At 45.3% G+C, this 24,625-nt stretch overlaps 1 protein-coding gene across 1 annotated transcript in view; it reads left to right on the top strand.

The window, feature by feature from the left end:
• PTPN23 (protein tyrosine phosphatase non-receptor type 23) overlaps positions 1–22,264 on the top strand; it is a 663,560-nt gene extending 641,296 nt beyond the window's left edge. The window contains exon 25 of the mRNA XM_078662553.1: positions 17,964–22,264. Within this exon, the coding sequence (XP_078518679.1) occupies positions 17,964–18,545 (582 nt within the window). The 3' untranslated portion in view covers positions 18,546–22,264. The remainder of the gene's footprint in view (positions 1–17,963) is intronic.
• Positions 22,265–24,625: the final 2,361 nt, after the last annotated feature.

Genomic DNA, 24,625 nt, shown 5'->3' with positions numbered 1-24,625 from the left:
TAGGCTGATCTGCCGCCGGCACCGGGGAACAAACCCTGAGTCCCCGGGTTCCGGTGTCAGTTGCCCTGGCCGCTGCGTCAGTTGCCCTGGCCGCTGCGCCACACCACAGCGACGGAGGCTAGTGCAGCTTTCGCTGAAGCTATTAAGAGAGCTGCTGGAATACTAAAATTGCACCTTCCGTCGAGTGACTTTGTCATCTGATTGTATCTGCTTCATCAGGGTGGCATAGGCGTTGAACCTTTATTACCTTATGTAGAGTCTCTGTACGACATTCTCCTGGGTACTTGGGCAAGGTCGATATCAGATATCAATTCAAAAGATCTTTATTTCGGCATTGTGCCATAAAAGAATATAGTGATTAAAAAACATTGTAGTATTAATGACAGTATAAATTCATTATGTAAGAGGCAATTGCAGCAAAATTTAACGACACAAAAGGGTTATACAGATTACATAGGTATCAGCCGTAGTTAAAAAATATTAAAACAATAAATAATATCATCTAACATATAAGAACATGTAAAAAGACAATATGCCATGGGCTAAGAGTAGAGGATTAAGTGCGTTCAATCAATGACCTGCGCTTAAACCACATAGCAGCCAAAAAATTTGAAACGGCAAATACAGTTGATCCAGTTGTGTCAGTTTTTAAAATTCTGAATGCCTGAATGCATCTTCGAAGGCCCAGGTTTTTGCATAGGGGAACCAGCCAATAGTTCCTGGCCTTAGAGTAACCTGGGCAAAAAAATAGCACATGCAACTCGTTTTCAATGGCAGATTTAACCGTATGAATTCTTTCTTTATGTAAGCAAGCCAGGGGAATTTCCCCGAGCCGGGAAAAGACAAAATCTCCTTGAGTTCATCTCTATAATGTAGCAGCTCCGGGGTAACCCAGAGTCTGCGCCAAAATCTCAAGAGTTTGAGTGCTAGCTCTTCGTGTATTGGTCTTATACCCAGGTCGAGCCTTAGGGGAAGGAGTGGTGTACTCGATGGAAGAGCTAATAGCCCTCTTAGGAATTTGTTTTCGGTCGTGGTGATTTCGAACCTCAGTGAGTAGCCCCACAGTTCGCCCCCATACATAATAGCACCCCTAGCTTTTGCCTTATAGATCTCAATAGGTGGTCTCAGAGGTTTGATTGTAGATTTATTAGATGCTTTGAGGATACCGCCTGAAAGTTGGGCCCGTTTTAACTGGGATTTTACCTGCAGCGGGCCCCAGGTAAGATTTTCATTTAGTGTGACCCCAAGATAATCAAATATACTGACCCTTTCCAAGAGTATCGGCCCTAAGCTGGGGTTCACCCTGGTCATTCGTGGAGGATTGAAAATCATAAATTTAGTTTTAAAAGAATTGATCTCCAGGCCTCGAATGGTGCAAAAATCCTGGAAACCATCCAGTATTCTCTGGATCCCCATAGGGCTTTTGGACAGCAAAAGGGTATCATCGGCAAACATAATTGCCGGTACCCTGTTGCTGGCCAACTTTGGGGCACCGTTGTGGGGGACTCCATTAAGATGCTTGATCACTCCATTGACATAGAGGCAGAACAGGGTCGGTGCAAGGACACAGCCCTGTCTTACCCCCATGTCAACGGGAAATCTAGATGAAAGTGAGCCATTTTTCCCACACCTGACCTGCCCAAAGTTCACCTGGTGGAGCCTCATCAAGACCATCAGAAGGTGTGTGGGTATGCCAAGATCAAGAAGGACGGCCCAAAGTTTGGCCCTGGGGACAAGGTCAAAGGCGGAGCGGAGGTCTACAAATACCGTATAGAGGCTGCCACCCTCTATTCTCACTGTTTTCCAATATAGAAGTTGGAGCTGGAAAATTTGGTACACAGTGGAGGTATTCTTTCTAAACCCCGCCTGATAGGGACTGAGAGTTGCCGACTCATCCATCCAATCCTGGATCTGGTCCAGTATGAGTCTGGCAAAAATCTTCTGGGGGACGTCGATGAGGCTGATTGGTCTGTAGTTGGATGGGAGCAGAGGTGAGCCCTTTTTAAATATGGGCACTATCTCTGCGCCCAGCCAAGTACAGGGAACCGTCATGCCTCTCAGAATCGCGTTAAACATAATCTGGAAGGAAGGACTCCAGATTCCCGGCTCCTGCCTAAAGAGATCCCCTGGAAGTTAGTCCAGGCCCGGGGCTTTCCCAGTGGCAAGTTTGGAGATTGCATTACAAACTTCTTGCACCGTAAACTCGGTCGTCTCAGGGTGGGATAATACAGCGGCCTGAACCGCTGAATCCACTGTGGGATTGGTGAGACCCTCGGGAGAATATAAAACCCGATAGTGCCCTTCCCAGGCTTCAGGGGCTATATTCGGTTGCTGCTTTCAACTCACCACTACCATTATTTACTATGTTCCAGAATTTACGGAAGTCCTTAACTTCAAGTGCCAATGAAAGACTGGACCATTTTTCATGGTCCCATTCTTCCTTGGCACAGTTGACTATCCTCTTGTAATCTACCCTCTTAATTTTAATTTTTGTTCTGTCATTATCCTTGATGGCCAACAAAAGCTCTTGTTTCGCCCGCCTTTAGGCTGCCGTGTACCAAGAACAGTGTGAAGCCCTTTTGGTCCTCCCAGTTACCCGTGGATTCAGTAGCTCGGCCAAAGTTAGAGAGACCCTATTGTTAAGTTCCTCTAATTGAGATAGATAATCTTGGGATGAAGGTTGGCCAGTTAGTATTGCGAGCTCATTGAACATGGGAGAATTGAATTGCAGAGATTCCCTAGTAATTCCGGATGTTCGACTAATTTATGCCAGCTAACTCTACGTCTGTTATTAGAGACGGTGAGATTACTGTCGTTCCCTTCAGAAGATGCATCAACGCTTCCACAGCTGTAGGGTAGACCCAGTTTTAAAATAAGAGCATTATGGTCACTGCCTGCACTTGTAACAACATTAAAATCAATGACCAAAGGCCACAGTCTTGTTTCCACCAGTATATAATCATGAAGAGACATCTGTCCCGGTTTATTATAGGTATATTTAGCTGGGGTGTCAGAAGGAGTACGACTGTTACAAGCCCGTAAGGAATGGTTTAAAGTGAGTGACAGAATTTGAATAGTTAACGGGGTCCAAGCCTTTGTTGAGGGAGCCTGGATTGCAGGTATGGACCAGTGCTCGTCCTCTGCAATAAGTGCATCATCCTTTAAGCCTTTAAGGGGTTCATAATGACAGTTCAAATCACCGCCTACCAACAATTGGGTACCAGTCGAAATTGTTGGAATAAAGAGGAAAAGGTCCTCAATTGTACTGGACTCACTAGTTGGGCTTACGGGGCGAGAATATACATTAATCAGTGCAATTTTTGATGTGTCTGGCCAAGTAAGGACCACACACTGAATATCTATCGAGTTAGTATTCAAAACCTTAATTGTACAACCATGGTGAGTACCCACCCAAATAGTGAGGCCCCCGGACGGGCGGCCTCTCCCGCCCCAGGCAACCGGGACCGAAAATGTAACAAAGCCTATCCGGTGTAACTCGGTGAGTGCCCATGTCTCCTGAAAGAGACAGACGTCACTTTCGTCCACAAAAGAGCCCCAATCAGGGCAGGTCAATTTGCTGGGGAGCCCGACAGATTCCATGATATTTTAAGTGAATTTGGCCCTGGGCCCTCAGCGTTTTCCCTGAGTGAGATCATGCTTCCCATGTTAGTCCTGCCACTGGGTACACAGGGGGCGGGGATGTGTTGATGACCTCAACTGCAGAAACACAGGGCTTATTGCAACTACCAGTGGGGCTCCTGTTATTAAGCAATAGTGTTGGTGTAGGCTCCCCACATCCGCCCACCATCCTTGGCATGTTAGTGCTACCTATTTTCCTTTTGTCTGGGAGACCAGCCAATGTCATATCAGCTATAACAATGTCATGTGCTGCCCCCCTTGAGGTCCCCTGATTGGGCCACCGTCAGTCCACCTGGTCTAAGCTGCTAAACCTATTTTGTAGGATTATGGCCGGTGGGCCTGGAAGGTCTCTGTGCCACCCCGGACCACTTTCTCCCTTCACCTGATTCCAGGGTTGCTCAGTGCCTTGGCTAATGCCAGTTTGCCCCTGGGGATAGTAGTATGACAAAGGGAGCGTCAGTAAAGCTGTGTTCGTACAAGACTGACCCCAATGACAAATGTGAGACACCGTCCATGTGTCTCTGAAGTTAATTAGCACGCAATCCCCGTTTAGATCCTTTGCCCTATTGCCCAGCCAAGAAACCCTTCGAACAAGTAGTATTTCACTGGTTACAGTTGGTGGCAAGGGCCTGTGTTTATTGAGCCAGTCTGTAACCTTGTTCTTAAGAGAGCTATACGACTCCTCTTTCTCATTGGTCAATGCAGGAACCCCTGCTAAGACCACCACATAGGGGTTAGAGTCTGGTGGAAGATTGATTTGAAGGGGCTTTAAGTTACCTGGACATTGTAACTGTAAAAGTGCGTTAGGGACCTTACTTAGTGCGGGTTTTGGCCGTGAGTTTAGGTCCTGGCTAGCATTGAGAGCAGCAACTACACACCCCATTGTCCCTGCACCCGTTGACCTGCCCTCCTGGCCTAACAATTCAGCGCCGGAATCTCGTGGAACAAGCCCTGCCAGACCCTCTCCAACCAAACCAGTTGGAATCGCAGGTAAACATTTATCACCAGCCCTCTTTTGAGTTCCTACCGCCCCCTGGGATTGATTAGAAGCATTAGATAAAGACAATAAATTTGCTTCAATTGCAGCTAGTCTCGCAATAAGGGGAGACAAAAGATCAGAGAACACAACCCCCACTTTAATCCAAAAGTCATTGTTCATGGTGGGGACGAGCATTTTGTGGATCACCAATCATGAGTTCCACATCAGTGGGCGCTTCTTCTTCGACTTCACGTGGGCTCAGGGTTTGAGATTCAGGTTCCTCCAGCCTTCTTCTTCTTGATTTGGCGGAGGACTTTTTCATACAGTTACCCGTGTCCCGTTTCTTTTTAACTGCTCTTTTGGGCTTAGGTGATAGATCTTTTATCCTTAACGGGTGGGCAGTCATTGACCTTGTTTTCGGGTGTGATGACTCAACTGGTGACCTTGGATCTATTACGAGGGGTGTCTGAGTACTTTCCAGTGAGTTTGTCACCCTGCGGGGGGAAGAAATGGTGCAAGCCAGGCTCTGTGCGGATACGTTAACAGATAAGAAGGCAGCCCCCAGCTGGGGAGAGTGGACAAGTGTGCCCATCAATAGCCGCCGTTCTGCGACTGCTATTTCTTGCTCAAGGACATTCGATGCTTTGGTAAAAAAATAGTCCAATGTTCCCATCATGCCCCCGCTTTTCAAATTCGTCTTGTCCTTCGTGACACCCATCGCCATCTCTGATAATTGATAAACAGTTCAAACCCCCTGTTGGTAAATCAGATACTGGACTTACCGGCCAACTTGTTACTTCCGATTTTCAGGCCAGGTGTTAGAGAGTGGACTCAAACGGGCCCGCCATTGGCCCGGGCGCGCGTCCCATGCAGCGGGGCCAGCTCACAGTTATTAGAGCTGTGTGACCTCAGGGGGAGGAGCGCGGTGATGGCAGCGGAGACTCCTGGTCCTCGGAGTCCCGCTGGTTCCCTCTACCCCCTCCGGTATGGCAGGCTGGTCTGTGGTGTAAAATCAGTTGCTGGCAGCCACCCTCGGTGTACTCACGTTAATGTCTCATATTACAAATGCCTCAGAAAATGTCTCAGAAATTTTCCTTTACGTCCTACTTAAAGCGTCAAGCCAAATGAGCGAGTCCTGTGAAGATGAAGCCGCCAGAGCCCCAAGGTAGCAGAAACCCAGGACCGCATACATCACACTGTCAGAGCGTTCACTGGGAGCAGAGGCAGCCGACCAGAGAAACCAGCAGATTAGGCAGAGAGAAGGGAAAAAAAGGCAGACTTCCCGCCTTACTGCCTTCAGCCAATCAACGAACCATCATGAAAACGAAAGGCCAGCAAAGTTAGGCAAGAAAGGCAGACTTCCAGCCTTACTGCCTCAGTTTAATCAATGAAGCCATCATGCAAACGAGACTCCTCAGTTCTCCGCAGCCCTCCACTCAAATTAACTCCATTTCGCCGAGAAGCAGATATCTCTATGGATCGTGCCATTTTGCATCATCATCGTCCTGCTTCGGATACCCTGCTTGACTTTCTCGACACCCTACTGCTAAGGGCTTTGTTGTGCAAGCTACTACAGCTTCGCCAAGTTTGGAGGTTTCTCCTTTTCTTCCGCCAGGTAGAGAGTCTAGGTGGTTGGAGATGTATGACCGGAATATCTTTGCGTTGATCAATTCGGCCTTGAGGTCGTTGTAAACATCTTATGTGTTAGGTAGAGCTTCCTATACCTTGTGCGACTCTGTCACCCAACTGCTTCCTTCCCTTCCGGAAGGGGGTCAGGGCGTATCTCAGCTTGTGCAGGATGGTCGTTAGGTGGGAAAGTTTAATACTAAATCGCTAATGGACACAGGAGAGTCTATTGGCAGAACTATGGGTCGATCAATTGCTCTCCATAGACCGCTTGGTTGCACAAGTCAATATTTCCTGATAATTGTCGGGAGAGTTTGAAAAGTTTGCCTTTTGATGGAGCCTGTTTATTTGACTACCATGCTGATTATGCAGTACAGGGCCTCATTGCTGGCCATTTGTAATTTGACCATATCGGGTCTTTTGTTAATTTCTTATGTATTCATGGCTGTGGTTCTTAGGTTTAAGGATTATCTCCTCCGTCTGCTATGTCTTGTAGGGTTGAAGTGTTAAGCACTACTTTTTGCATGTAATAAGGTTTGTCTCCGGATTTAACTTTTTTAAACTCCGGATGGTATTTACAGCTGTGTAGCTGGTTTATTCTTTCGTTTTACTCTGATGAATAGCCAAGTCTCAAGAGGTTATAACCTTTGTTGGGTATGTGACTTACTCTACGTGGCGTATTGGTTTGCTATTGTATTGCTCTTCAGAAATACTACTTTTGTAGTCTATTTCTATACTATAGTTCTCTCTGATATACAGCTTAGTCCTTTTTGGGCTTCGTTTTATGTTCTCCTAAGGACTGTGGTAGTGAGCTAATAACCGCTACTTTCTTCTTGTGATACCTTTGGTTGATCCCATAGGCAGCTCAGAAAACTGTTTTTCAGACCCTGGTGACATCCAGACTGGACTACGGTAACATCCTTTTTCTGGATGTTGATAAAGCCTCTTTACATCGGCGACAGGTCATCCAGAATGCTGCTGCCCATCTTCTTTTTCATCTGCTGAGATTCACGCTTCTCCTCTACTCCATCAACTTCACTGGCTTAGAGTCAGATTCAGTCAGCGTATTGAATTAAGTCCCTCTGCTACATGTTTCGCGTCAAATGGGGCCTTGCTCCTTCTTACATTCAAAGCCTACTTACACTCTATGTTCTGTTTCAACAACTGCGCTCGTCCAGTCTTTCATTGTTTTCTGTTCCCAGGTTTCGGTTCACCCGTGTGAAGGGTCGCTCCTTCTCTTTGTCTTGGCCCCAAGCTCTGGAATGCTCTTCCGCTTGACCTCAGAAACTGTCAGTCCTTGGTGGCCTTCCATAATGAATTAAAGACTCTTTTAGTGACTCTGTTTGACCTCTTTGTTGTTTCCTCTGTAGTTCATTCTTTTATTTCTGTTTGGCTGTTGCAGCCTCTACACGTCCAGCGCCGGGAGTCCCTGTTGGGTAGCTGTACGCTTTATAAATGTAAATACAAATACAAATACAAATACAAATACCCTTTTGGGGAGTTCAGTTACATTTACACACTTATATGTTTTTTTTCTTAACCAGTGTATTCAGTGCAGTTTGTTTTCTCTTTTTGAGTAGATTACTTATTTATTTTGAATGCTTTAATTTTTTGAAGAGTTTGAGCAAGTTGGAGTGTTGCTCTAATTCAGAGTTTATACTTCTAGATGCTATTTTCTTGTGAGTTCTTCCTTTAGGGTAAAGGAGCAGTGTCTAGTGTAGACATGAATATTTCCTCAAATGCAGGCAATCCCTATCCCTGCTCTACCTTATGATGCAGTAAGTTGGCAGTTAAAGGTTTGTGATGCACGGGTTGGTTGATCGACAATCATCCATGGAAGCCTTGGAGACTATTTCTAAAATAGGGTTTTCTTTTTCCTATGATGTTCTTGATATACGTGGTTCTGTCTGATCCACATTTCCTGTCTTCTGGAGAGGATATACTTGTTACTTCAGCATTTCTCATTTCATGAGGAATCTTGAATGTTGTTTCTTGTAGTGTCAATTCTTTAGGCCACTATTTGACAGACAGTATTTTCTTATGGCAAGTCACCTATGGTGTTGTATTGGTGACGTAATGCCACCTTTTCTCTCTGCGTTGTGTATTTTTGCCGAACCTCTCATTTCAGAGTGTTTTTTTTGCTGTACTGTGTATACATGAGAAATATGCTGCTGTGTTTCATATATTGTCTTGTATCACAGGTGTTGTTGTACCTGCTGTTGTCAAGGATTTATTTTATAAGATGTTTAGAGCTTAACTTTTAGGTTTGTTACCTTTTTCAATATTATTGGAAAGTGCTTTTTGGAACTAGGTTTTCAGTTCTAGTTAGTTCTTATGGATGCAGAGTGTACATGACTGTATTATGTGTTACATATATATATATATATATATATATATATATATATATATATTTATTTATTTTTTTAAAGGGGAGAATAGAAAAAGATTTTAATCAAAGTTGCAGTTAGTTTCATTTCTCGCTTGCCTTGCTGTTTGAGCTTATTCAGGGCTCAAAATTGTGTTTAGTATGTCAGACTATGGCTCTGAAGGCCGTACGGAGGCAAGCTTTATACGTACTTGCATTCTGACTGTAGTTATTGGTCAGTGAAATTCTGTGAATTGCTGGATTGATTGGAGCATCTGGCGGCACATTTATGTTTGTGTGTGTGTGTGTGTATATATATATATATATATGTCTATATATGAATCTTTGTGGTAAAATGTTATGCAGTTGGTGCATAGAATGAATATGAATGTTCATTTTGTCCAGACTAAATTATTTAAACCATGGAGGTATTGTTGTTCATCTTTCCCTTGGGGAAATGAGTTTTGAAAGCCCTGGTGTTGTAGGTTGTTTCCGGCTATTGCCATGCCGTTCATTACCATTGATGAATGGTCTATAGAGTGTATGGTTTCTTCCCTCATGGGGATTATTCACAAGGGCACAGGGTTTCATGTAGCCCCGTGTTTGGTTGATTTTATTGGGGGTTCCTTTAACATATAATTTGCTGTTTCTTCTTTATTAATGTTTCAAAGATGTTTAATCATTTTTGGCACACTGTTCCACAACCAGTTTCTGTAGTGGCTCCATGATCTGTTGCGGAAGGTTTCACAGAAGAAACTGACGTCCGCACGCCTGGGGAGACTGTCTTTACCAGTTATAGCGTTACAGAAGGTAAGTAACTTTTACGTTTGGTACCAAACTACTCCTTTCAATAATTTCTTTGTACCACCTCAGAAGTGCCCCCTGAATCCCTACCAACCCTGGTATGGTCACTGACTGGCTGTGGGCAGCCAGCCACCACCAGACATGTTTCTGGACCCCTGGGTAGAGAGCACCTGCTTTCTAGGACCAGAAACAATGCACATCCTGGGCAGAGGCGTCATGGATGGCCCTCTGGATGGGCTAGTGCCCGAAGAAGGGTAGCTTTAATGGACTGCCCCCTTTGTATTGCGACCCGTAGCCTCTGATGCTAGCAACAGTGGCAGCCCCTGGTATACACCGCCACTTTGGGCGGTAAAGCCAACGGGAAAATTCAGAAAAGATAGGTGTGCCCACCTCTGCCAACCCCACCAGTGGGGGGAAACGAGGTGAAGCACACTTTTCAGTCCCCACCATCTTGAGGATGGGAGACCCCTCCAGCCAAGGCTAGGTCTATTCCTCCTCCCATAGGAGGGTGGCATAATGGATGGTGTAGTACCCCTAGGTGAGATGCCCATTGGCCCAATCTGCTATTCCCATAAACCACCTCCTAAATGTAGTATTTAGGAGGCTCCTCGGATCTGCAACAACCTAAAAAGTAAGAAGACACCTGCAGCAGAAGCCAGAAGATGACAACTGCCTAGGCTCCAGCTGCACTGGCCTGTCTCTAGCTTCAATGCCCCTGCGGCCTGTCTTGCAGCAGGGACCTCCAAAAACCCTGGAATGACTGTGGGCTTCAATAAAGACTCCAATCTCCTAAGGACAGTGGACCTGTCCAGAAGAAACCAACTCTAAAGATTCCGGACCCAGGCGGATCCTAGTCCCCAGCCCACTATGCACCTGACGCCCATGGCCTGAGTCTGAGTGGCTCACATGTGCAGTGAAGTCCCCCCGGCAATCCTGACCTCGTGCCCAGTGTTGGCTGACCTCAGCTGTCCTCTATGACGGCGCCTGGAGTGTGAATCCAAAGGCTACCTCGATCGCGTCGGCTCCGGTAAGAAGACTCTGATGTCCAAAGGCACCCCTGCCCCTTTGGACATCGCTGGTGGTATGGGCCACCTGGCCTTAGTGAGCCTGAACCAATGGTGCCCCTACAACCCTCTACATCCCAAATTAACTCTGCTGTCGCTGGTCTCTCTCCTGCAACCTCCGGTGCCACGCCTGCAACCTCCGGTGCCACGCCTGCAGCCTCTTTACTGTCAAGAAAACCCCATTGAAAAGTATTGGGTGCCTGATGTCGAATTTGCACCCAGCCGACCCTCTGCCACTGGTTGTGTATGTTTAGTGCTGCTTTGTGCCCCAGTGCTTAACCTAACCTTCAAACCTTGGCCCCTGGAACCGATTTACCTACCTGCAAGCAGTGTGGCTCCAGGCACCTGCTGTCTCTAGTGGAAAACATTGGTTGGACTCCGATCTGACTTTTTCACCCGGCTGCCCCAGTGCCGCTGGTGGTGCAGTTGTGGTACTTATCTGACCCCTGGCCCTTGTTGACGTTTGTCTCAGAAGACTGAAATTGTAAGTTCGATACTTAACTGTTTAACCGCAAATTTGTTTTCCTCATAGGATAACATTGGACAGTGTGAAAAAGTTTCTAAGAGTCGATTTTTTAAAGTGAAGATTACTTTAATTAAAAATGTACTTACCTTATTACCAAGACCTGGGTCTTAAAATTAACTACAAACAAAGTATACATTTATATAATTGGTCTGGATCTCCTTCTTGAGTTGTGTTTCCATTATTGATCATGTGTGTGCAATAAATATCTTACACTCCTCTGTGTTAAGCCTAAGGCTGTTCGCCCACACTACCATTAATAGGGCACTTTGGCTTTTGCATTGAGTCCTGTACATTTTTAAGGAACCCCTGGACTCCCGGGCACAGTATTACCACCTAGTGATAATATCATATAGAGAGCCAGCCTCCTACATTACCTGTTTGGGGACAAGGCAGACTGCCCTCGAGCAGTTCAAGGAGAGCAAGGCCATGGCAGACTCCCCAGGCTCATCTGCCCCACCTTGCCAGCCGCATCAGCCCTACTGCTCTTTTTGCAGCTTTGTCCCCCCACACCACCAGCCGGTCCACCTCCTTAAGACACCTAGCAATTTTGTGATCAAGGCTGCCCAGTTCATTAACCCCCCCTCCTCCACAGCCCCACCTTCCAAACCCCTTTAGCATGCCTTTAGCAGAGCACAATTACCCAGTGGAAGGCCAGATCCAACGATTTTTGCCAGTTTGACAGGCCACAACTCCTGTCTCCTGCAAATTGTTCAGCAGATATATGACCTATATTTTAATATCTCACAGTCACACCCTCCATCGTCCCCCAATGACTGACGGAGGACCATCTGTCCATTATCGGCAGGAAGTGCAAACCCTTTTGGCTGTTAAGAGGGTACCCACGCCAGATGTAGGACGTAGTTATTATTCCCACTACTTTCTGGTGCCCAAGTAGGACAGAGGCTTTCATCCTATTTTAGACCTGCGCTCGCTGAATGACTTCTTCTTGAAGGAAAAATTCAGATACTCACACTAGCCCAGGTCTTGCCTGCCCTCGACCCTGCAGACTGAATGGTGGCATTGGACCTGCAAGACTCCTATTTCCATAAACCTGTCCTGCAGGCCCTTCCGTTATATATACCGTTGATGGTGAGACAGGAGCATTTTCAGTTTGCTGTGCTCCAGTTAGGTCGCACTTGTGCCCCTCAGGTGTTCACGAAAGTTAAGGTTGTGGTGACTGTACTCCTTCAGAGGTAAGGGGTACAGGTCTTCTCCTACCTCAACAACTGACTGTTGAAGGTGGGCTAGTACCAGGCAGTCGTCAACCACCTTCAGACTGTGGCGAACCTCCTTTCATCTTTGGGGTTCACAATCAACATGCCAAAGTTACACCTGGCTCCTTCTCACACTCACCCCTTCATCTGAGCCATCCTGGACACGGGTCAGTTTCTGTTTGGTACCTTTCTAGGACATTCAGGCTATGATCCCAAACTTTCAGCCTCTGTCCTGGATTTCAGCGAGGTTGACACTGAGGCTGTTGGGTCTGATGGTATTCTGCATCCTGCTGGTTGAGCATGTCTGGTTGCAGATATGCAGGCTCTGCAATGGGATCTGAAGTCTCAGTGGGCCCAACATCAAGGGGACCTCTTCGACCATGTTCAGATTTCGGAGGAGACTGCAAAAGGTCTGCAGTGGTGGTTACTGGACCACAGTTGTGTCCGTGGCAGACCCCTCTCCCTTCCCAACCCAGAACTGACCCAGGTAACGGATGCATCTCTTTTTGGTTGGGGTGACAGTCTGGAAGAGGTAGAGATGAGAGGCCTTTGATTTCTGACGTTGTCCCAGCCCTTTCTGTAGGTGATGTCCATCTGCTTGGCATTGAAAGCCTTCCTTCCTTCCTTCCTCTTATCAAAGGGAGGCTGATACGAGTGCTTATGGACAACACCACCGCCAGTGAGGGGTCATGGACCCTGTGCATCCAGGACCCTGTACCTCTGCCAATGTTGGACTGCTAGGGAATTTTCCCGGTGGTGAGCCCCCTGACAGTATCTTTGAATGCCAGGGCAGATGAGCTCAGCAATCGGTCCCTACCGGATCATGAGGTGTTGTTGCACCCAGAGGTGGCTCAACTGTTCTCCACCCCGAGAACTCGCAATGTCAGCACTTCTGCAGGCTGAAGATTCCAAAGCATCTCTCACTCAGAGGCTCTTGAATGCCTTTCCAGTGGTCCCAAACCTGCTAAGTTGTCAAGAAGATCAGGACCGATCGGGCCCAAATCATGCTAGTACCCCAGATTGGGCACGGAAAGTATGGGATCCAGAGCTCCTGGGCTTCAGCATCTGTCCTTTGATTAGGCAATCCCTCCAAGAGTGTCTACTTCCACAGCAGCAGGGGAGGGTTCTGCACCCGGACCATGGCAATCTCCATCATCCTGCTTGGAGATTGCGCAGCAACAGTTGAATACCTTTGACCTTCCTCCGGAGCAGGTTGATGTTATCTTGGCAGCAGGTATCCCTCGACAAAACTGTTTACTCCGGTCATTGGGACAAATTTGTGATATTATGTGGTACTCGACAGATAGACCCCCTCCACGCAAAGTTATCTGTGGTTTTGTTGCATTTTGTTTGGCCCTTGCTTAGCAGAGTCTTATTCTGGGCATGTTAAATGGTACTTTTCGGCTCTTGGCCTTTTTGTGTTTGCTGAATCAGCCCTCATTGTTTAAGTCTCCAGTTCTTATGCCCTTTTTGAAAGGTTTACAACATTTGTTTCTTTCCTCTCCCTTAGTCATGCCACAGTGGTACATTAACTTGGTCGCCTCTCGCATGAAAGAGCGCCCCAACTGAGACATAAATCTCAGCCTTGCGCCTTTTGTTTTGTTTTTACTCAGGGTAGGAGACCCACTTATTAAAATTGTCATTTTTGGTACTCCCAACCCTGTTTTAATTCACATTTTTGACGTCTTCACTCACAAGGCCCCTCACCCCCACAGCCCCAAACGGCTATTGGAAAAAAGATCTCCAACAAAGTACCCCTCATTGGGTGCCCGTCGGGTATTTCAGCGCCGACCCGACAAGGAGCAGCCCGATGATGGACAATGTGGAGCTGAGTTTCTCTCCCCTTCAGCAGCAGGAACCACAAAACCGCTTATATTGGGACCTTGGCAGCCACATGGCCACAATGAACTGTAGTAGCCATCACTGCAGACAAGTGGCTCCTAGAATGGTCTATTGATGCTATGCCCCCTCATTCATTTCTATCCCTCAGCACCTTCCACCGCCTGCTGATGGAGGACCATCTGTCTGTCTTACAGCAGAAAGTGCAGGCCCTTTTGGCCAAAGAGGCCACATAGAGGGTTTCAGCCTCAGAAGTAGGAGGCGGGTGTTAATGCGTCTACTTCCTTGTGCCAAAGAAAGATGCAGTCCTTCGTCTTATTTTAGATCTGCACCCTCTTAACGCTCTCCTGTGGAAGTCCAGATGCTCACACGATCCCAGGCCCTGTCTGCCCTAGACCCTGGAGACTGGACCTTAAGAATGATTATTTTCACATCCCTGTCCTGTAGACCCACAGACTATACCTACGGTTCACCCTGGGTCTGGAGCATTATCAGTTTGCATTTCTCCTCTTTGGCCTCACCACTGTCATTCATATGTTCATGAAAGGGATATCGGTGGTCGCAGCACACCTTTTGGAGGTCGGGAGTACCAGTCTTCCCCCTACTTCGATTACTGGCTGCTAAAGGTGGTCTTGCCCCAGGCCCCAGGCAATCGTTAACCACCTCCAGATGATGGTGACCCTCCTAGCATCATTGGGGTTCACTATGAAGATGCCTAAGTCACACCTGACTCCTTCGAAGATGCTCCCTTTTATCGTAGCCATTGTGGATATGGTGTGGTTTCTTTCTTTTCCCATGAACAGGACATTTAGGCTATGTCCCCGATGTTTCACCGTCTGTTGATTTACTGCATCCTGCTGGGGAAACATGCTGTAAGGCATATGCAGGAACTGCAGTGGGACCTCCAATCTCACTGGGCACATAGGGCAAATTTATCAGATTGTATTCAGATTGCAGGCAAGGCTGTGAAACACCTGCAATGGTGGTTGCTGTACCGTGATTGGGTTAGTGGCAGGCCCCTCTCTGTTACTCTTCCCGGAGCATACGGTGGTCAAGGATGCATCCCTGCTGGGTTGGGGAGGCCATATGGGAGAGATTGATACCATATCAATCTATTAGAGTAGAGGGTGATCCGCTTGCCGCTGAAGGGCCTCCTACCCACCAAGTGAAGTCTGGTGTAGGAATCACCCTCTGCACGACTGCTATGTGATACAGCAACAAGCAGGGTGCTGTGTGGTCTTGGATTAGATGGCTCTGCTCCTCTGGAACTGGTTAGACTACCAAGGAATTTCTTTGGTCCTGAACCACCTGGCTAGACATTAAACCATGGAGCGGATGAACTGTGCTGGAACTGTGCTGCAGCTGCCCAGCTGGACTGTTCCCATGAGGCACAGGGTCAGACTGATTTGCATATGGCCATGTCTGAACTGGGGTGGCAGAGTGGGCTAAAGAACGGTGATGGATTAAACCCAGATCAGTTGACTGGGGGTGAGTGCTTGTATTGTCAACGCTCCGTCCATCATTTCCTTTGGTTTTTCTTTGTTCGCCATAAGTTGGCAGGGTATGCTCAGACGTGAGTCCCTTGCTCACTTTGCCACTGGATTCAAGCAAGCTGGGCTGAAGACGGCTGAAATGCCAGAAACCGGTCCTCTGTAGCTTGTTTCCGGTCCAGGGAAGGCATGGCTTGGCAGTTCAGGCTGGACTGTTCCCATGAGGCACAGGGTCAGACTGATTTGCATATGGCCATGTCTGAACTGGGGTGGCAGAGTGGGCTAAAGAACGGTGATGGATTAAACCCAGATCAGTTGACTGGGGGTGAGTGCTTGTATTGTCAACGCTCCGTCCATCATTTCCTTTGGTTTTTCAGGGGATCACAAATGGCAGATACACCTGGAGGTGGCACAGGATGTCTTCTAGTAATGGGGCGAACCCTGGCACGATCTTTTTGCCACTGCTGAGAATGCGCCTTGTCAGCATTTCTGCTCAGTGGAGTTTAGAAAACAGCTCTTGTTCAGTGACACTTACCATATTGAGTGGAACTCAGGATTCCTGTAAGCCTCCTGCCATTGTGTCTCAGTCCAGCATTCTAAAGAAGATCGAAAATAACTGAGCCCAAGTAATCCTAATGGCACTGGATTGGCCCAGTAGAGTGTGGTACCAAGAACTCCTGGGCATGAGCATCTGTCATCCGAACAACTGCCACTTCGGGAGGATCTGTTGTCACAGCAGCAGGTCATTGTGTTGCACCTGTGCCTGCACACTTTTCCTCTCCATGCTTGGCGATTGAGCAGCGACAGTTGAACTCCTTCGGCCTGTACCCAGAGGTCATTGATGTCATATTGACAGTGAGATGTCCCTCCATATTATCAGTATTGGGACCGATTTGTGAATTGGTGCAGTACCTGTCAAATGGACCCTTGATTGGTAAATGTGTCTGAAGTTTTATTGCTAGTTTGCCCCTAGCCCGGCAAGCATTTGCTTTGGTCATGGTTATTGGCTGTTTATTGGGGCTTTCGGCTTTCTTGCTCGACCAGCCTTTGTTATTCTGCAGTTAGAAATAGCCATCAGAAGAACAAGTCACTTACCTTCAGTCACGATGTTTCTTGTGGTTAGTCCACCTAAGTGCAGAGTTTTCACTGCCATCTAAAAGGTCTCAGGTTAGAGAGTCAACACTGTCTCTTTCAATATGTTCTACTCTGCATCTCAGGGTGCCAAAGTAGGAAATAAGAAACTGGCATAAGAGCACAGGGATGGTGCTTAAGGGCCGCTCTGCGCTGTACGGAGTTCCCTCAGAGCTACACTGCGCCACCTACTGGCATCCAAGAGCATTGATGAAAGAATTCTCCGGATCCAATCTGACACCTAGAGATATTCTAAAGTTGCGGAATCTGTGGTTACATAGAGTACCAACTAGAAAGAGCATTACCAAGGGAAGCAACTTGTTCATCTAATCTGGCACTTTAAAGAGTTTCAATAAGGAATATGTAGGTGTAATGCTATCCATCTGAAACAACTTTACTGAACGTAAGTACATTCAGCCTGATTCATCAAGCCGAAATCGGCTGGCAAAGGGCCAGATTCTGAGAATCTGGCCCTTTGCAAGCGCTATTTTTGCATTTGGGATTCATCATCCCAAATGCAAAAATCGGTAATAGCGATTTCGCTATTTTGCGAGGAATTACATTTAAGGAATCTCTATTTGAGATTCCTTAAAAGCAATTCATCATCCATTTAAAAATTGCGAATTCGCAATTTCGGCCCTCTATTTACCGCGAGGTCAAACCTCGTGGTAAATAGCGAAAACTTAGAAAAATGCTTTTAAAAGCATTTTTCTAAGTTGCATGTTGCACACACACATGTCCTTTGGATTAGCTAATTAGCTAATTGCTAATCGCAAATAAGGAATACTCCCCATTCATTCCTATGGGCCTTTTGGCCCATAGGAATGAATGGGGAGTTATTCCTTATTTGCGATTAGCAATTTGCTAATCGCAAAAAAGGAATGTGTAGGAATCGCAATTCTTTATGCAATTTCTACATGAATCCCGTTTTGCAAGTTCTTAATAGCGATTCCTTATGAATCGCTATTAGGGGCTCGCAAAACGGGAGATTGATGAATCAGGCTGAAAGTTCTTTGATGCTGTAGAGCAGGCAATATTAAAATCATATGAATATGTGACCACCTTTAACGAGGAAATCTTTAATTAGCAGAAAGTAACTTTCTTGCTGGGCCCACCTACTATAGATCTACGTTTTCACCTTCTTTTCTTCAAACTTTATTTCCATCCTTGGTTTCTCCCTTTCAATACTGTTTCCAAATATGTTTGTCAGCTGTCTTAAATAATGAACATCCCATTTTGGCTTTAGATAATATTTGTGATTCTGGTTTTCTGTTTTTTTTTTCTAGCTTTATCCACTCCAGGATCCCCAGGATATTGTGCTCGGAGGAGATATGCCCATCAGTTCAATTCAAGCTACCATTGCCAAGCTGAGTATCAAGCCACCTTTGGGCGGCATGGAGCCGACTGTCAGTTGGCAGCTTTCAAACTGTGAAACTGTAATGGAGCCTGCAAATGCCCCGGCTCCTCAGTCATTGCCTTCAACCCTATTCCAGCCTGATGTCACAGAGCCTGTGGCTGTACTGCCCTCTGAACAACTGCCGGAGTCTACCCAGACGGTGTTGCCTGTGACCGACACACCTGTAGCCATCCCTGAGATTGACAACAACCACATGCCGGAAGAGGTGGAGCCAAGACCCAGCAGAGAATCCCCAAGCCCCTGCGCAGCACCTTCCTCTTCCTCCCTAGATCTTCTGGCATCTTTGACTCCTGAGGCTTTTAACTTAGACAGTTCCCAGAAGGGAAAGCAGAAAATGAACAAGCAAAGCTTTCTGCAGCCTCAAAATGGTGAGGGGCTTTCTCGGGGAAGCAAGGCCAACGATGACCCGCTCAGCATGCTGGACCCTTTATGGAGGCTCAATAAAACCTGATATTAGATGTGAAGAGACTTGCAGCGCTCTCAGTGAGTCAGGTTTCATAAACAACATTGGTACTCTATGCACCTTTAATCAACATTTCATTGTAGCCTGGTTGCAAAACTATTTAACGTTTATTAAAACGCATATTTCTACAGATCATTAATCCCGATAAGTCAAAGGTCAACCTTGCCACAATCCTGACTCTTGATCTGAAGAACCTATAATCAAAAAATGAACAACTGTGACTGATGCACACACACCCCTTTCCCCCAGCCCCACCCCTCCTGCTCCCTAAGTTTAGGAAAGGAACTCTTTTAGGAGGACAGAGCTTTTACTGAGCTGAATCCACAGCATTGGAGACGTATGCGGTTACAAACTTACTTTGCCTGTCAAGCCACTATTTCTGAGCTTGCAACCTTCCTGGGAGTAGTTCTTTCTTATGCTGCTCAACATTGCTAGTGCTGTAAATGAACATGCTTCGTTGTCTATGACTAACTGTTCCTGTGCATGCTATTGCTCATAGTCATGAAAGTCAAGAATGTGCTTTGGGTCCTAGGCAGAGATCATGTTTGATGACTGAAAGATGTCTACCTCTCACCCTCCAGCTCATATGTGGAAAGCCAGAGGAGGGTGGCAGTCACAATATCATCTGCCTACTCTTGCACAAGGATTACTGCAAACGTGTACTAGTTTTGCGGGTACAGGCCTAAATATGCTTGTCTTCAAGTCTCCCCATGATTAGATGAGCCTGTACACACGTGGGGTAGAAGCAGGAGAGGCTGAAGTTAAAAAGTTTGAAATACTGCAAACCTAATTCTTGAACCATGTCATACTGCAGTGGATAACCTAAAATGAAGTGCTACAATAGAGCCTTCTTCACCTGGCGATGCCTATTGTTTGATACATTCTTAAAAATCGTGCATTATTTATAACAGCTCTCATCACCAGAGCAGATGGTTACCTTCACCAGGGTGTTGGTTTGCCTAGAATGGAGGATGCACCCTAGCTCTAGCAACTCTTTTTGTTAAATAGGTAGAGTTCTTGCAAATATGCCTGACTACAAAATGGGAAGCATCCCAAAATGCATGTCCACCTTAAAACAGGGAAGAGGCTGAATATTGGCATCATTCATTCTGAAGAAAGAAGTTTACTGTTAGTGAGCCCCAAGAATGGGGCTATGTTCCCAGACACTGGGCCTGACTAAGGAAAGTAGAAAGAGCACCACCGTTAGTGAGGGAGATCCCAGAATGAAGGAACAGCTTGGCCTTGATGAACTTCACGATCAGTGAGTCTAGAAACAGATTGGAGAAGAGTTTTGAGTGTGTCAGGCCAAATGTCTAACTGTAAGGGTTGTAGCACATTGCCCCTTTTTGGCCATGAAGAAGGGCTGAATTCTCAATCCAAACGTGCTCCCTCAGCCCTAAAAAAAACCTACTGTTTTTATTTAATCTGTACAAGAGGTTACCTGAAACCACTTTAGCTGTATCAGACTTTGATTTATTTTTAAATTGTTATTGTACTCAGCAGGTAAATACAGCACCTTAATAATTTAATTTTGTTCCTTGGAGATAGTGAAGTATTTTTTTTTTTACATTATGAACACTATATATTTTCTGTGCCTAGGTGGTAAAGGAAGTTAAAGATGGGGAATGCTTCATGCACCCTATGACTAAGTTCGGTTCAGCACCATGTTTTAATACTAGCCTTGCAACAGAGAGGAGGCAGGTGGGAAGACTGAGATGTCAGGACTTCATTTTGTGGCTGCCTTGGAGGGACATTCATAGGGGCCATTCTGAAGAGAAAATTAGTTGGCCATTTAATATATGATCCGCTGCATCTCTTGAGCTGGCATTCATATTATTTGCTTTGAGAACTCCGGTGTGTCCTCTTCAGGTACACCCTTTCCATCTTTGTGAAGCAGACCAATGCATAGACAGGGCAGGATAAGGTCCGTATATAAGTAGTGCCATCCAAAAAAGGAATTCTGACTTGGGCTTTCAGATTCCATGAACTTAGTTTGTCAGAACCCATGAGAAAGGTTCCATCAATTGGTTTCCAATGTTATCAGGTTTTTGTTCTCTGGTTCTGTCTTTGTGGGGTTTGGTTGCTTGCTTTTCTCACTGATTTTGTCTTGTAATATTTGTTTAATTTTAATTTGTCCCTCCTATATTACATGTTTGGGTCTGACATTGTAGCAAGAACTCCAATGCCTTAAAGCTGACGCATTTTCAGAACTATATTAGTTTAAAAAAAATGCATATGGCCATTTTGCCAACAGAGTTGTCCTGTGATACTGGAATTATGAGAGATGTTACTCAACGCGGGGGAAGATCATTCTATCAAAATGGAATTTTTATAGGGTATGTGAAGCCTACCATGCTTCGAACTTGGCACTTACAAACTATACACACATACACTCTAGGAACAGATGCTCTACCCACTTAAATATCTTGCGAGTAGAACTGCTTAAGGGATTTAACCCTGAACAGTCAGCCGTAGTGGAAACGGCAGCACGCTTGTATGCATGTTTTACCGCATTGGGCAGATGTGTCACCTCTGCTGTGCAAACACCTTATAGCCAAGACCACATTTTACTTAAGAATTGAACGATAAGTAGAATGCTTACACTAATATCGGCCACTGGGAACCGTTACATTACAGTCCATTGTTACCTTTTGCTCACTATGCCACTTCCAATCGGGACCAATCAAATGCAAATCTGCCTTGGTCCTGTTGAAACTGACAGACTGTGTCCCCTCTGCATTGTAATGCAACTCACCCAGCAGAGTTTGGCTTTTTTGGCTTCATCTTTGAGATGGAGCTTTGGTCTCATTGCAGAGTTATCTGTGCAACACCTGTGACACTTAGAGCATTCACTGAGGGGAAACAAAAAGTGATGAAACGTTCAAACTTAGTTAAGATCCAAGTCCTCCGAGTTCAACTTTCGTCCAATTACAATGTACGTTATAGTGTAGCAGTGAACAGAAAAGCGGAACCTTTTTCACACAATATTTTGTCCCCTCCTCTCACTTGGCCCCTCTTCTTCGTCCCTTTTCTGTGGGGTGTAGTGAAGAGCTATATAAATGACCAACTAATATCCAGTCCCCAAACTCTAATATGAGAATAATTCTAGTGGTCAGTACTATCTTTCAGATCTGTTACCAGATTGCCCAACCTGGTCAAACACTTGCTGATGACTTTAAGTACTACATCTAACGGTGCCTGTTCTTTCGAGTAACTGTTTATAAACAAAAAAATATTTTATTTCATATGCGAATTTTACTTTGAACCTAAGGGTTCTGTGCTGAGCATTGCTCTATGCTATCTCCTGATACAGCACACCTTACAATGGTAATCAAATCCTCTCTCTGTCTCATTTTCTCCAAAGTAAACCATCCTAGAGGGTGAGCAACCATTCTTCTCGGGAACCCTTTGTAAACATGTTCTGAATTATTAATTTTCCTTATTTAATGCATGGTGGCTAAATTGATAATGTACTCCTAAATTAGGCCAGTCTAAGTATGATATAGTGATAACACTCGTTTTTTTAGATGTGCTCTCAATCCCTAGTGTCACACTTTTCTTTGCAGTTCCCGTTCAAGAATGGAAATAGCAACATGTTATACGGTGGCAATAGCAACCTATTCATTTATTGTAAAAAAGGACAACTACTAATACCTGAACCGGCGAGCATGTTTCCTTTGACCATCAATAAACTGTCCAATTTTAAAGACGCTTGAATGCTGGTGTGGATAGAAAACAAGCCAAAGGTGAAATGCTTATTACATAACATTAGTTTGGAGAGCAAGTTTAGAATATTGTTAGCATCATACATAGTTATTTTGGCTAAATTACTTCCACAATACCATTAGAATCAAAAACGTTTGGTTTTCTCCTGTTCAAAGCATAATCGTTGGCTTCCAGAATAGTTGGAGAACAAAGACACTGAGTGTGAAATTCATAAATGTACTTATTTGTTCTAATGATGTGTAGGTTGTGTGGACCAAACATGTGCATTTCAATCTCTGAATTGGTTTTGATCTACTTTAAAAAGTGGTACTTTTGTGTAACCATTTGATGTGGATGAGGAAGTCCCGCTTAATGATCAGAGTTCCCGTTCCCCCGCAAATCCTGTGTGTGGTGACCAGAGAGGTCCTTCATCGTGTGGGAAGCAACTTGGCTGAGAGGACTCGGACTCGCTCCTAGGCTGTGAAAAACTTAAATATTGGAGCCTTAAAGCACATCAGCAGTTCTACTGAATACCAGCAAGAGTACAGAGGCAAGTAAAAAAGAAACATCCATCCATATCCAAGAAGACGGTTCATGTGTTGTCCATCTCTGATCATTTTGGTGCCTGAGAGGTTTGACCCTTCTGCGATGATAATGCCAATAACAAGTTTATTTCGTTTTAGATACCGCTTGGCTTACTCCTCCGGCCATAAAGTGGACTATTACACAAAACGGCCTCACCATGGTGGTCCTGAGAATTGTCTCGCTACTTGTTGCAATCTTTTTGAATAAATTGTAAATAAAATTAAAAAAAATCTCAAGTTTTCTTTTTATATGCGATATATTAAACAGCTTGTGTTTCATCTCCATTGTCTATGAAACTCTTGTTTCATTGTTATTGATAACATCTTTATAGTGCACACTACAATATTATGTCTTGGCACTGTGGTGCAGTGTTGCCTTAGTATAAGACGCTCAATGAGGGTCCACAGGACTGAATCATAGGTGAAGGTACCCCTGTCACTACTTAAATAGGAGGTTTTAACTTGGAAACAAAACCTAAAACACTGAGCTTTCCCTCTAGTTTAATCAGGCGTTGTGTTCCAGGAAGAACAAGAAGCTCCTGCTCTCCCATACTTTTCCGCTAGCATCAGTTGTAAATCTCTACCTGGAGAGACTCAGGCTCTTCCACAAGTGGTGGCACTCCATTTGGTAGCTAAATATTTAGGTTGTTTCCCCATATAGAACTTTGTGCACCATGCACAGTATTTTGGTGTCCTTCATTTTAAGCCGTTGGAGGGATCTGTGCCCCTTGGTTACTTGTTCATAATTCCATATGTACAAGGCCATCCTTAACCCTGTGTTTTGGTCCATCTGTAGTTTAAGTAAGCTGAAATTCCACTATAATAACATTTGGCTTGCCCATGTGTAAGTTTAGTATGGTTCCTAGTTCTCTTTGTGGATATCTGGAAGGGAATAATGTGTATCATCTTTAAAGTGTTAAAAAGGTATTTTTAACTATCTCTTTAAGTTGAAAAGTAATTGATTGTTTTTTATATGAATAAATAATGAGATGCTTTACTTTCTCCTTGGGTTTCTGAGGTTGCAATTAGGTGGGGGAGGACGCTTATTGTTGATTGGTCCTCAGTTCGAGCTCATCCAGGCACTGATTTTAATATGCATTCTGCCATATGTTGTTGCATATGGTGAAAGAAATACCTCTGTTTTAGTAAATAATACCTCCCATTGTAAATTGTGAAGCCGTTGCCATTTATCTTGCTTAAATGAGGAACAATACTCATGGATTTTCAGGAAACTAAGATACACAATTCAAATTTTGAAATGAGAATCATCAGTTGCATACCTTGGCGTTGATAAGCCATTTCAGTCCGGTCTGTATCAGAAAGAGACAGTTAGTTGTAGATTCCTTACCTTAGAATAACCCCCGAGCGTCAGACTGGATCCAGAGATTTTTTTTTCTTCTTAGCAGTACCCCTGAACATTGGTCGGAGGCGTTGGTCAGCTCCGCATCAGTAGTCAGCGTTGTGGTCACCAGTATGACGTTGCGGTGCCTACTTAGACGCCTCCTTTGCGCTCTGATATCAGTTTTCTTTTTTTGTGCCAGCCTAGTGCAGATCCGGAGAGAGCTACCCCCGTAGTCATTTTTTTACTAGCCTTTTTCGACGTTTTGTTGGCTTCTTTTTTGAGTCTTTGACTCTTGGTGCACGAGGAATGTCCCAACGCTAGAGCAGGTTCAAGCCTTGCGACTCATGTCACAAGCTGATGTCTGTGACGGATTCGCACCTCATGTATGTCTGGTGTCTGGAGCACGCCCACAAACTGAAGTTGTGCTCTGACCACTG

This window comes from Lissotriton helveticus, chromosome 10 (genome assembly GCF_964261635.1).
Source record: "Lissotriton helveticus chromosome 10, aLisHel1.1, whole genome shotgun sequence".
Lineage (NCBI taxonomy): Eukaryota > Metazoa > Chordata > Amphibia > Caudata > Salamandridae > Lissotriton > Lissotriton helveticus.
The sequence above is the reverse complement of the archived record's forward strand: the minus strand, read 5'-3'. Positions and strand labels throughout refer to the sequence as shown.